This window comes from Haliotis rubra, unplaced genomic scaffold (assembly GCF_003918875.1).
Source record: "Haliotis rubra isolate DU_JTF1 unplaced genomic scaffold, ASM391887v1 Scf57, whole genome shotgun sequence".
NCBI lineage: Eukaryota > Metazoa > Mollusca > Gastropoda > Lepetellida > Haliotidae > Haliotis > Haliotis rubra.
The window spans coordinates 2,943,708-2,957,095 of record NW_025767268.1 but is presented as its reverse complement, the minus strand read 5'-3'; the positions used below and the strand labels follow the sequence as shown (position 1 = coordinate 2,957,095).

The window sequence follows — 13,388 nt, the reverse complement described above, 5'->3', positions numbered from 1 at the left end:
GAAGGAGACTAAAGACCGCTGTGGTCCCTGTCGAAGCGATGTGAGTATGGAGTGGAGTTTGCCCTTTCCTATCTTTCATGGTTATAGAATGAATGTAAGTTTTCTCCACCATTTTATATTCATCTTCATCCTGCATCAAGAACTGAAGAATAGATGCCATGATACCATTTGAATTCATGCATAGCAAATGGGTAGGAGTTTGTTTGTCATTGTTTTGCACACTGGCGATATGGGAGCTTCTGGGAATTGCATTTTTAGCCCTGACAAGCGCCATAACAACAGGTTTGTTGATGAATATTCCCTTCAGGTGAACATGCAGTGGGGTATTTCCATGTTTATCTGGAGCCTGTGTGACAAACCCTGCCTTCAGTAACTGTACCACACATGTCACATTCCCAGTGAAACATGCTGAATGCAGAGCAGTAAAACCATCAATGTCAGTGGTGGTGGTGTCCCAGGTCTTCACCGTGAGAAGCCATGTGAGAGTGTCTGGTTTGTCAATGTGAGAAACACTTGCAGCAAGATGAAGAGCTGTCTGGCCTGTTTCAGTAACTCCATCTAACACACTGGGGTTTCTCTTCAGAAGGAGCTCTGCTGCACCCTTTCTATTAAACCTGCAAGCTGCAAGAAACATCTCTTCCAGGTTTGTATTGCATGGTTTTTCATCCGATGTCGCATGGTCTCTCTGCTCCAGGAGATGTGTGATGATTTTCTCATTTCCACCTTCACTGGCACTTAGTAACAGGCTTGTCCAGTTGGGACTTAATCCATCACAGCTAACTGCGTTGTATTTATCAAGAGATCCAAGTTTGCAAGCCACCTCAAAGGGCGCTGACGATCAAGTCATGTCCTACTTTTCTACCTATGAGATTTGTGATGAAGGTTTTTACTGCATCAATATCTCCATGTGTTATGACAATCAAAATCCATTCCTTCAGTATGTCAGGAGAGAGGTTATAAAACTGGTTAACAAGCTCTTTTAAAACTTTGTGGATAATTTGTGGACATTTACCCACCTTGCAAGCAGCCATGCAGGGAAGGTTGACCTTTGCACCCACACTAAGCAACAGGTCATAAGCTTCTTTGTTGCCAGCCTCACAAGCTCTTTCCAGAGCCAGATGCTTGATATACTCTCCACTCCCAGGCAGAGTCCTCAAGACGTTCACTACAATCTCCTCTACCAATGGAAAATGCTTTAATGATATGGCTTGCAAAAGAACATCCTTGTAATTTGTAACTTTCTCCTTGAGTTTCTTCTTAATGTTTCTCACGAAGTCTCGTGAATTAAATCCTGAAAATTTTAAAGCATCCATGACACACCCCTCTTCCAAGAGCCTTCTGATCAAGGGTTCTTTAAAATAAACATCTATGGCGAGTTTATCTGTGTCTTCGTCTTCACAGTCTTGAATTACTGTTTTGTGGATGAGAAAACTGAGGGGGCACCATTCAAGCATGAGTTCTTCACTTTCTGAAAACAGTACTCGACACACTGCATCAGTGACTGATTCATGAATAACTGTATATCTTTTGTTTGTGCAAATCAAGTACTCTCCTATCATACCTTTTGCTGCTTCCTGAATCTTCCCCAGTGAAATGCCTGGTATGTCAAGTATCTCCTTTAAATCTTCAAAAAATGGTTGTGGAGATTTGGGTGATCTTGGAGGCCTATTCTTGGCTTCATATAAGAAACCATCTTTCACGATCATTACAAGTGCAGCAAATTTCATCTGTTCGTTTTTGGCCATATGTTCAAGCTGCTGAATGAAGGAACCAACTGGCTTCTTTAAGCTTGTCACTAGCTCTGTGCCCTTTTTAGAGCCACTTGACTCAATGGCCATGAAGAACCAGGGGTGGTCAGTTAACTTTGCAATCTCCTGAAGTACCGCCTCTTGAGAGCCCTCTGCTGGTCCTAAAGATTTGACTGTCTGTGGCTTTAATTTCTGTTTCAAAATTTCATATCGTTCATGTTCTTGCAAAGGAAGGTCTTGTAGAGTCACTTCATGTTGGGAGTTCTTCCCCTGACATTTAAGCAGAGTAGATTTCTCCAGCTTTTGCAGGTTCCTTGTTGAAATGCTTATTATGACATGAGTTGGACCTCTTCTAGCAAGTTCCACTGCATCCGATAAGTGGGTATCAACTTCATCATGCCACTTAAAGGGAACATCAATGAAAATGACGAACGTTTCAGATTTACCATCCTTTTTAACATCTTCAAGTCCAGTCAGATCTGTAATACATTCCAAATCACCTTGATTCTGGATATAAAGTGGGATGTAGGACTGATTAAAGGTTTTGAGAATGTACAGCCCCAGTGATGTCTTGCCACATTTTTCAGAGCCTGTAAGTAAAACCCAGCCAATTTTCACACACTCCTTTGCAGACTTGGCGGCTCTGGTTTCATAGTACGAATCGCTTTTAAATTTGTCAAGTTTTCGCTTGGTCTGCCCTGAAACGGGAAATACAGGTCACATCAAGACCAACCCATAAAAATACAGTTGGTTGCTTGTTGTTTAACTCTGCACTCAGCAATATTCCAGCTATATGGCGGCTGTCTGGAGTCTGGACCAGACCAATCCAGTGATCAACAGCATGAGCATCGATCCACGCAACTGAGATACGATGACATGTGTCAACCAAGTCAGCGAGCCTGACCAGTCGATTCCATTCGTCGCCTCTTACGACAAGCATGGGTTACTGAAGGCCTATTCTAACCCAGATCTTCACGGGACTTAAAACCACTGAGCACTGCTCAATATATAAAACAAAACTGACATTTGATTGACCATGTAGTATTCATACCCAAAAGTCATTGATAAACTCAATATTGAGCAAATGTGTGGCACTCTCACTAATATTAGGTAAGATTCTCAATGACCTCCCATGAAGATTTAACCATCTTATATTCAGGACAACTGACAAGTATTACTTATGTCAGTGGGATGTGTACTGAATGCAGATGCAGTGTGACAGTTCCAAACATGAAAATGACACAATGCGGAATGGACTCGTCCTAGGCTATGTTTCTGTATTATGATTTTGGCTAGGGTAGGTAGTACGCCTTCAGCTTTAGTGAAAACCTACTGTAACCAGGATTCCTGACAGAGAGGGGCATGCATACATACACAGACACACACGTACACACAGACACAGACACACATATGCAAACAGATTGAAATGGTAATAAATGTACAATACAACAATCAAATATACATATTTTGAGTGTTCACACTGTAATGTCAAGTTTTCTTAGCGGTCATCAGTTCAACTCATTAGAGTTATCTCCCTTGTAGACCGTGGTGCTTGGAGTTCATGCGCGATGGGATGTTTGTGAATTTGATGTTTGTGAATTTCTAAGTCATGGTGTACTCTCTGATGCATCATAATGTCGCACATGTGGAGTCTACAAATCCAACGTAAGAAATCAGTGTGTCGTTGTGACTGTGAGGTCTGCTTACGTAGTTTGTAACTTTTGAGATATGAGTCAGATTGAACTTGCAGTATCAATGTCAGTGTTTAAAATTCCCAAATTACACACTTGACAGATCGTACTGATAACTTTAAAAATTACCAGTCAATGCACCGAGTTAAAAACTGAACGTTACATCAGCCTGGTTCCTGGGTCTGTTGCGCCTGCGCTAATGTTCGACACTGACCCAGGCAACCACATTCGCCACAGTTCGCCCTTTCCGTAACCTAAGCTATTCAGCTTGTCCCGAATAACACAAGTGAGTAACGAATGCAGCAACCACAGTGTCGGAGTGTTAGCGCAGGCGCTAAACAGACCCAGGGAACCAGGATGAAAGTACATGTGTTCTGATTGGTTCTTGTAAAATGAACTGTCCAATCGTAAATAGTTTAACATAATTATCATAATACCTTAAACACCTCAAACTGACGACAAGAAAACCTGTCTGATATTATGAAATATTTACTGTTAAGGGTAAAAACATCTACCAGACTACCGGACAGGCTACTTTTGAAATTTGACTGTCCGGACGGTCGGCCAGGCGGGAATTTTAAACGCTGTTAATGTGCGAATTCAGAATACAAATTTGGCTCGACTCTTATCCCTCATGTTGTTCTTCGAATCATGAAACTTGGAAACACTACACACACATATTCAGATTTAAAACATAGAAAATCGATCTTTAACATATACAGAAAGTTATATGATTAACTAAACAAGAAAGGTGTTTATTCATGACTAAAATAAATAGAAACAGCTCTTTTCCTGAATTCACCTAAACCTATCACATATGACCCATTTTAACTTTACCAAATAGATAACAGTAGAATATTGACAAACTTTATGGATAACAACTTTTTATATTTTGTCCACAGATATTTTCTGGGATGGCCTTGACCTTCAGTGTCACCAAAACACAAGTGAGAACAATACTGAGTGCCAGACGAACATGAAAAATGATTCCTCAGAAACGAATCAGAAATTTCATGAAATTTGAAGCATGATACATAATTTGACCAGTCTAGTGACCTTTGACCTTTCACAGACCCCATCCTCATGTCATGTAAAATGGTAATAAGAATGGACAAATTGGATTGGGTACTGACCTTGACCTTTCACAGACCCCACCCACAAATTGGATTGATTTATGTCATTTTATCCAAATCACATTGATTGATCTTCATTTGATTGATAACAAATACATAATACATACTGGTCACAGCAGTTTACAACTTCACTGTTTTAATGACCTAGTTTCCATGATGTTTAGGGGACCTAATGTTATCCAGTGGTGCAAAAGAATACCCAGTGAGTAAGTGAGTGAGTATGGTTTTATGCCGCTTTTAACAATATTCCAGCAATATCACAGCAGGTGACACCAGAAATGGGCTCGAACCCATGGTCTTCAACCTGTGTCTTCAAGCCGGACGCTTCAACCATTAGGCTACCCCACCACCCCAAAGGTGACATTGACAATATGCCCTGGTATAAACAAATATATAACAATAAATTCAGGTGAGTCAAGAAAAATACTTTTAAACCAAAAAACTTCTTTTTTCAATACATCTAAAAATTAATTTAAAAAAGAATGATTGCTCTAAAAAACGGAGATACCTGTCAATATATTCATACTTATAAAATTTAATGAAACATACCCTTTATCTTGTCCAATCGGGTAACCACAGGAGCTGAAAGCATGATCATATGAGCCTTCACTGTCTTGAGCAACAGACAGTTGTTTATGTTTCTCACTGATTGGCTGGAAGCCACTGAGTACTTTTGATTACTGGGTATGAACACTTATAAAACTGTAGTCTTAAATCAAAATGAAATTTTAAAAAGAGAAAAATGAATGGCCATTACTGATTGTCAGATATGTGATTAAAAACATCAGTGGTGTTCCTAACTAGATGGCTGAACCAGTTCCGTTCATTTTCCTGTGACTTTCAAAGTTTTGATAAATATAAGTCCTGAAGAGCTCAATGATAGTATCATCTATATCGATGTAAGTATCTTCTACCAAGATGAAAAGACTTTCTACTGAAGATGAAAAGAGCTTCTATGTAGATGTAACGATCGTATTTATAGATGATAAAATATTTTTTTAGATTATGTCACTAATCCCTTTTTATACTTACTGTTCTGGTTGATGACTACCTTCTCAGCGACTACAGCATTAGGAGAATCTGCCACATTGAAGGCTCTCATCCCTCCTTTTCTAACATCCTCTGTATATGGCGCTGAAAAATGAGTCAAACGTTCATGTAACATCAGTGTTACTTTATCATGCAGCTATGGAAGATATTGCCTATCAAAACACAGTCAAAACAAACCTAACATAATGTTCTGGTAAATGTTCTGTAAATGTAGCAATGATGGCAATATAGTAGGGGTGACTATTGAGGGGGAACAGCTATTGCGATAGCGATAGTGTATTGCTACCAACTATTGCAATACTATAGTTTTTTTCTCCTTGAATTGTCTCATTTGAAGTCATTTCCCATATGAATGTATAGTTTATATGAAATAAAAGTTGAAGTAGTTTCTTTTATATAACTGACAAGAAACTTGAAACCCAGATCAAGTAAACAGTTAAAACATAAACTCAATGAAGCTGCAAGTCTGCTCATTTATCAACGAAAGACAATTACTAAACTATCTATAGTCACACATACTATCGATGCATCGATAGTTTTTCACTTAAACCATTGATTAATTGCTATTGGAGACTCAACAATTGCAATGCATCGATAGTGCATCGTTACAGCCCTACAATATAGGTCTGAGAAACAATTCAAAGTAGTATTTATGTATTATATTTCTAGTGAAAATAACTCAGCCCCAAAATGTTGAAATCATAACATGTGAACCTACCGATAGCATTCTGGTTCAAATTCTGTAATCTCTCCATCTGTGTGCCAAAATATATTCACTGTTGATGTAAAGTGACTTATTAAGAAAAGTCTCCACTGAAATATATTACATCTGAAATGACTATCAGTAAACATATCCTGTTTGTGTGTTTGCTTCTAACAGACTGGGGCTGTGGGGTAAGTGGTTAAAGCATCTGACATGGCCCTAATCCCCATTGTACACCTGGTGTCCCCACCTGTTTGTTGTGTTTGCTAAAAGCGGCGTAAAACTGACTCAGAGCAGACTGTAGACTGTAAAAACTCAAGTCTGGACCAGACAATCCAGTGACTGACATCATGAGCATCAGCCTAAACAAACTGGATGCGACGACATGTGTTATCCAAGGCACAGATCCGAACAACCTGATCCTGTTAGTCGCATCTTACAACAAGCATGGGTTGCTGAAGACCAGCTTTAACCCAGATCTTCATAGGATCCACATGAGTGAGTGACTTCAATGTACTTTGGACACAATCACGGCGGATCATTTAATTGTGATGACATATAGATAAATAAATCTAACAGTATATTCAGTAATTTTATCATCTATACTGTAAGCAATTAAAAATGCAATTGGTATTTGTTGTCCTGAAACTTACAAAAGTTCTATTGAAGATTTTTCCCCGTGATACAGAGGATGTAGGGATAAAAAGCTGTTATTCTGGACCATTTCGAGTTCGAGTCCCGGAGCATTCCTCTCACATGAACTTTGATACTTTAAATTGAACCTTTGACATTTCTCGTAAACACAACCACATTCATGAAACCAAATTCATGAAACACCTGCACCCAGGCCCTGTAAAAGCACAAGGAATTGTGGAACTCAATCACTTTGAGAAAATGCCACACTTGACACAAGACGAAAGGAATCAGGTTATCGGTATGGTCAGCCAAGGTGCTTCAGATGTGATGATTGCCAGGCACTTTAACGTGCATCCACCCACTGTAAGTCGACTCAGACAAAGTTTTCGGGCTACTGGAAGTGTTGCTGATCGTCCGCGACCTGTTGCATCACCTGTGATAACAGCTCGACAAAACCGCAATATCCGAGTTTCACACTTGCGAAACAGCTGATGATTAGGCAAGGAGGACAATTGGGACAAGTCAACGCCATTTCAGCGCCCACAAGGTGCAAGGACGCCTTGCTGCCTTCAACATCCGGCGTCGTCACCCGTACTGTGGTCCAACCTTATTGCATCGCCACAGACTTGCAAGACAGCGATGGACAGCAAATGGGGCCAATCTTGGCAACAGGACATGGCCAGATGTCATTTTTTCAGATGAATCCAGGTTTAACTTATCCTTTGCAGATGGACGTCAACAGATTTATCGATGTAAAGGAGAAATATGCGCCAAACTGTGTCCTTGAACATGATCATTTTGGAGGGGGTGGTGTCATGATCAGACCACAGACCATCAGAGGCTGCAGACCATCCAACAGCTGTTCCTGAGAAATGTGTGTCTTGCAATGCCCCAAAGACTGCGAGCATGTCTTGCAGTGCACTGTGGACACACACGATATTGACTGCAAGTGACCCCTCCTTTGTGTGATGTCGTTGTTGCATCACTGATGTTGTTGTTGACTGGACATTTTCAGATGAAATTATTCACAGATGTTCACTTAAAACATATCTGCCAGTTAGGTTTATATATGTTGAAATTAGTGTGAGTAAAGAAAGTAAGAAAGTCAAATTGCATTTCTAATGGCTTTCAGTTTATAATTTTAACATCTGTAATTTTATCATCCATGATTTTATCATCCGTAATTTATTCTCCATATTTTTATCATCCATAATTTTATCATACATTATTTTATCATCATGTTGCAAATCAGAATTGACCCAGTTACAAGACGTACAATTTTGCCTATAAAGGACATACCTGGATGAAGGTGTTTCCATGGTAATATCTGTAAAGAAAGAGATTTTTATAGAGTAACTGAGAGTAATGATACAGGCACTTTCTGGAGTTGTTGTACTTGAACTAGAAAGTATATTCTGGAAAATATGTCAGAAATTTTCGTTTGAAATATCCCAATCAACATTTCCGGTTGAACTTGTACCAGAAATGATATTCTTGAAAATGTCTCAGAATTACAACACAATCAACATTTTTGATAAATAAGAGCCTTTTTAAGGCCACAAATTAATTGTTAAAGTTTCATTCAAATTTGTTATCAAGTCGCAGGCAAGTTACTTTTAAGATTTAATATTGTTAACAAAGTGTTCCAAACATCTTCGTACAGTAACTGTTAATAGATGAATTCTTTTGGTACGTATATGCACATGATGTATTTAACAAACTAAGGAACCTAGGGAGACATAGAGAAATCTTCTTCATCAGGCGGTACTTGGGGACAACAAATTATGTCTGTTATCCTGATACACATGTATCTAAGTGCTAAGACAACTGTAACTCCCATTGATTAACTAAGACTTACAACAGTGATTGCGCTAAAATCTTTGTGGAATGGAGTCCTGGGTGTTTGGTACCGAGTTGGGATGGAAAAAAACCTTATATTTAAATATGTAAAATTAATATTTACCTACAATCGTGTCGGCAATCAGACAGCTGAGTTTTTAGCAAAATTGAACAGTATTCAGTTCAGTATTCATCATAATGTATCTAGGAACATGGATATGGAGCAGACAAACCAAGGAACATAACCAGGGCTAATCTGGGATTCAAACTCATGACAGGTGAATTAAAGCATGACTTATAATCTACTGCATGATATTCTGGGTAATGGCCAGTGGTTGGGGTACACCAAAATTTGGTCATCTAAGTCCATACATGATTCATTCATGCACACAGAAGAACACATTCAATCCTGGAATCTCCTCAGAATCCTCTCAGATTATACACATGGGGTATGGAATAACCTTATAATACCTTCAGGATCTACAGGTGAGCTTGCATTCCTTCTTTTCATCTGTTCATCATCCGAACCATCGTCCTCCAGGTCTTCTTATCTTTACACTTGACCTGGGAAGATAAATATCAATGGTAACAATTCATAATTCAAACATACGCTATTCTATGAACAACAAAACATTTTAACATTAATCAGTTCATACAGAAACAGTGTCCAACTAAGTAAGTCATTTTATTCACGTTTTTCTAGGCCACAGGCCCACAGTACAAAACATTTCAATATTGTGATTACAAATGAAGTCATTCATACAATTTCATAGCAAAATATATGTATTTAGACAAATTCACAGAAGTAAGTTGACGATTTGAAGACATAAGCCTAACAAATGTTTCAAATGAGGGATTACTATAGTATTTATACTCAATATATTGCTTTCTTAAGTCGGAGAAGGCACAGCAGACAAGGATAAAATGGTACTCGTTTTCGACAAGCTGGAAATTATATCAAAAGGCAGTATCTGCATAAACGGTTCTTGATGTCTATGCCCAATCATCTCCCCATTTCGATCATTAGCTGGTGGCAGCCACATCTGAATCTGGTTAACGCTTGCTTCAATGGAGGGGAACTGATTTGTGAGAGATAGGTTTCCGCATGCAGAACTGTTTTGTAAGTTGAATAAGCTGTCAACTTGGAGTTGGATGACATTGAAGCCTGCCATCATTGAATGTTGTAGTCAGACACTCTTTGTTTGAACTCAGACATGACAATATCAATATGTCCAACATCTTGCATAACCCGAGCGTACCCAAATCCGAACTAGAATAAGATATGTTTGATATTTTTGGCCCAAGAAGATCTGTTGACGTTGTCTAATCCATATAGCATAAGATAGTAGAGGTGTCCAACATCTTGCATAACCCGAGCATACCCGAATCCGAACTAGAATAAGATATGTTTGCTTTTTTTGGCCCAAGAAGATCTGTTGATGTTATCTAATCCATATAGCATTAGATAGTAGAGGTGTGACGATACAGAAATTTCATGATACGATACGTATCGCGATATCTTGGAACGATACGATTCGATTCGATGCATATCACGATATGCTTTCTTTAGTTATTTGCTTTAAAAAATCATATTTTAATAGCAAGAAATTTTGACATAACCATCAATATCTAATGAAAATTAACAATTTTAAGGTCAACGATACATATCACGATACGAAAAAATGTATCGATATATTTATCGTCAGATAAAGTATCACGATTATCGATACTACGATATATCGTCACAGCTCTATAAAATAGGTTTGCTTTGGTAATCTGTCGTTATTCATGTTGATTATTTTGGCCCAATATTTAACACATTTAGTTACATAAGAAACATATAATAGAGGTCGTCCACTTTCACCAAGCACTGCATCATTGCAGGTTGTCAAAGGCAGATGTAGAATTGTTTTGATGAACTTTGTCTGTACCCTCTCAATTTGTTCTACTACCTCATATCCCAAGAGCTCGGCGCCCGTATGTAAGTATTGGTAGGACCATGCTGTCAAAATTCCCCATTGCAGTGGTGATCTGTAATCCGCCACACATATAGTGAAGTCTGTATATGTGCAGACAAGTCTGAGATACTTATAATACGAGACAGTTTCCATTTGGGATCCCCTGTAGTACCATTTTTCATATGAACATAAATTTCCACCTTTATGGAATACAACGATTTTGGATTTCTGCATATTCCAAGTGTCCAATTAAAGTTAAATGTGTAAGGTGAAATATAATAATGATATAATTAAAGTCTCTTAAATCTCAGAGTTGAAAAGCTCTAGTGGTTAGAGTTAAGAAGTGATGACAGTGGAGTTTTAGAGAGAGTAACAAGAGACCATTGATAATGTATGGCCAGGTGTGTGTGTGTGTGCGTGTGTGTGTGTGTGTGTGTGTGTGTGTGTGTGTGTGTGTGTGTGTGTGTGTGCGCGTGTGCGCGCGTGTGTGTGGTCGAACCCCCTGAACCCCACCTTGGCTCTGCCATTGCTAAACATTAACTTCAATGTGGTCTTTAGTCATTTTCAAAAGGGGTGGGTGGGTGGTGGTTTCTAACCCCCTGAATCCCCCTCTGGATCAGCCACTGATTCACATTGTACATGCTTCTCTATAATAAATCACAAATTTCTGGAAACTGCAAATGAGTGACCGGGTGCTTTGGATTTTATGCAGCTTCTAGCAATATACCAAAACATCAAGGCATTTGGCACCAGAAATGGGCTTGACACATTGTACCCATGTGGGAAATTGAACCCAATTCCATGGTGTGGCGAGTTAACACCTTAACCACTAGGCTAGCTTACACACACACACACACACACACACACACACACACACACACACACACACACACACACACACACACACACACACACACACACACACACACACACACACACACACACACTGCCCTACAAACAAGGTGTGCAGCTATATATCGAACAATTAATATATTGCAATTGTTTGTCCTCTGATAGTACTGTATCAATGGGAATGTAAAAATGCCAATGTATTGTCAAAAATATACATTTTATAGTTTTAATGATGTTATGAATAAACAACAACTAATCATAAATAAAACATGCCAATTTTCTCACCTGGCAAGCAAGACTTTATGACAACAGATTAGCTTTAAATTCCTTTTTGTACTGTAGCCACAGGGAAGAAATGGTCGACTTCGAAATCAACAATACCATCTTCATGTCTGTTACACTGATTAACATAATTATAGCTATAAAGTTCATGTACTCCCAATACAATTTCAATATTTGACAACTATTGTTATACTACTGCAACAATGAGGACCACTATTGCAAAAAAAACCAACATAGACACACACACACGCAACCATGCACACGACAAACATGATTATAGTCACATCAACTTTTTTTGTTCGGTCGTGCCAAGCAAGCTTCTGGAAGACTGGGACCTGGAGAGCTCACTGCGATGGCAGTGTACTTCTGATGTGCTACAGACCGCCTCCGTGGTGTAGTGGTTAGAGTGTCCGCCTGGAGAGCGGAAGGTCGCGGGTTCAATCCCCGACCGCGTCATACCAAAAGACATTAAAATATGGTACTTGTTGGTCCCTGCCTGGCTCTCGGCATTAATGGGTACAACGAGGACTGGTCGGCTCGGAGTCAGTATAATGTGTCTGAGTGGGGTATTCATGCTTCACTGCGGCATGGTATCTCAGTGGGCTAGCACTATAAAACCAGCTTCAGTCTGGGCTAGTACAAGCAGCTGCACATACACACACATGCGCATGCACGTCGTCATATGAGCGAAATATTCTCAAGCATGACGTTAAACCCAATTTCACCTCCCCTCACCTCTAATGTGCTACCCCTTCCATTCATGTCAACACTGAACATGACCCCTTATTTAGCCATGATTACATTTTTCTTTTAGTGGTCTGAGTGGACCTGCAGCAGCATGTAAACTGGAGTGACCTGCCTTTATTGTTTACAATCATTAAGATGGAAAAAAGGCATTTGTCTCACTGACATTGATACACTCATTGGATGTGGTTTTTAAAGGTATGCCCCTCTTGCAGTTTTCAAAGCAAGCAAATTTTTGTTATCAATTTTCTTATGGCAAGCATTGCATTTTGTGATCTTTTGAGTGTTTTTACTTTCAACTTTTATGCTTTTATGTTTTTTTATAAAACATGACCCCAAATTATTATCATCTGTATTTTCCTGCTGCATGTAGCAATTGTGATGAAGGTTCCACTACACTAAATCAAGTATCGCTTGCTCGCTGAGCCGGTCCGTATGTAAACAAGTCAAGAGAGACAGAGACATGTGACAGCTGTGATTGGATGAAATAGTGTAAGATGTTTGTTTTTTAAAAGCACATCCAACCAGTAATTAAAACTGACCACAATTTTAAATATTTAGTGCTGTCATTTTTATCACCATCGCCTATGCTTATTGTGTGTACAGATATTTTCCAGTAGGTGACATTTGGTGGGGAACTGGGGTTGATGTGTTCCGCTTCCTGTGCTTGCAAAATGAGCCGGACAAGTTGGCGTTTTATGGTAGTTTAAAGGCCAGAGTGTACCCATGTGTACATGGAATGGCTGTTGATA

The 13,388-nt window shown here is 39.1% G+C and overlaps 1 protein-coding gene across 3 annotated transcripts in view; it reads right to left on the bottom strand.

The window, feature by feature from the left end:
• Positions 1–13,388, bottom strand: part of LOC124254288 — a 53,856-nt gene that overhangs the window by 32,086 nt on the left and 8,382 nt on the right. The window contains exons 3-5 of one of the 3 annotated variants that reach the window (XM_046688202.1): positions 12,694–12,747; positions 9,272–9,364; positions 8,261–8,288 (exon numbers count right to left, since the gene is read on the bottom strand). In XM_046688202.1, the coding sequence (XP_046544158.1) occupies positions 8,261–8,288; positions 9,272–9,311 (68 nt within the window). In that variant the 5' untranslated portion in view covers positions 9,312–9,364; positions 12,694–12,747. Of the gene's footprint in view, positions 1–5,121; positions 5,155–5,604; positions 5,707–6,340; positions 6,382–8,260; positions 8,289–9,271; positions 9,365–12,693; positions 12,748–13,388 lie in introns of those variants that run through there. The other 2 variants (XM_046688205.1, XM_046688204.1) reach the window with 2 other exon arrangements.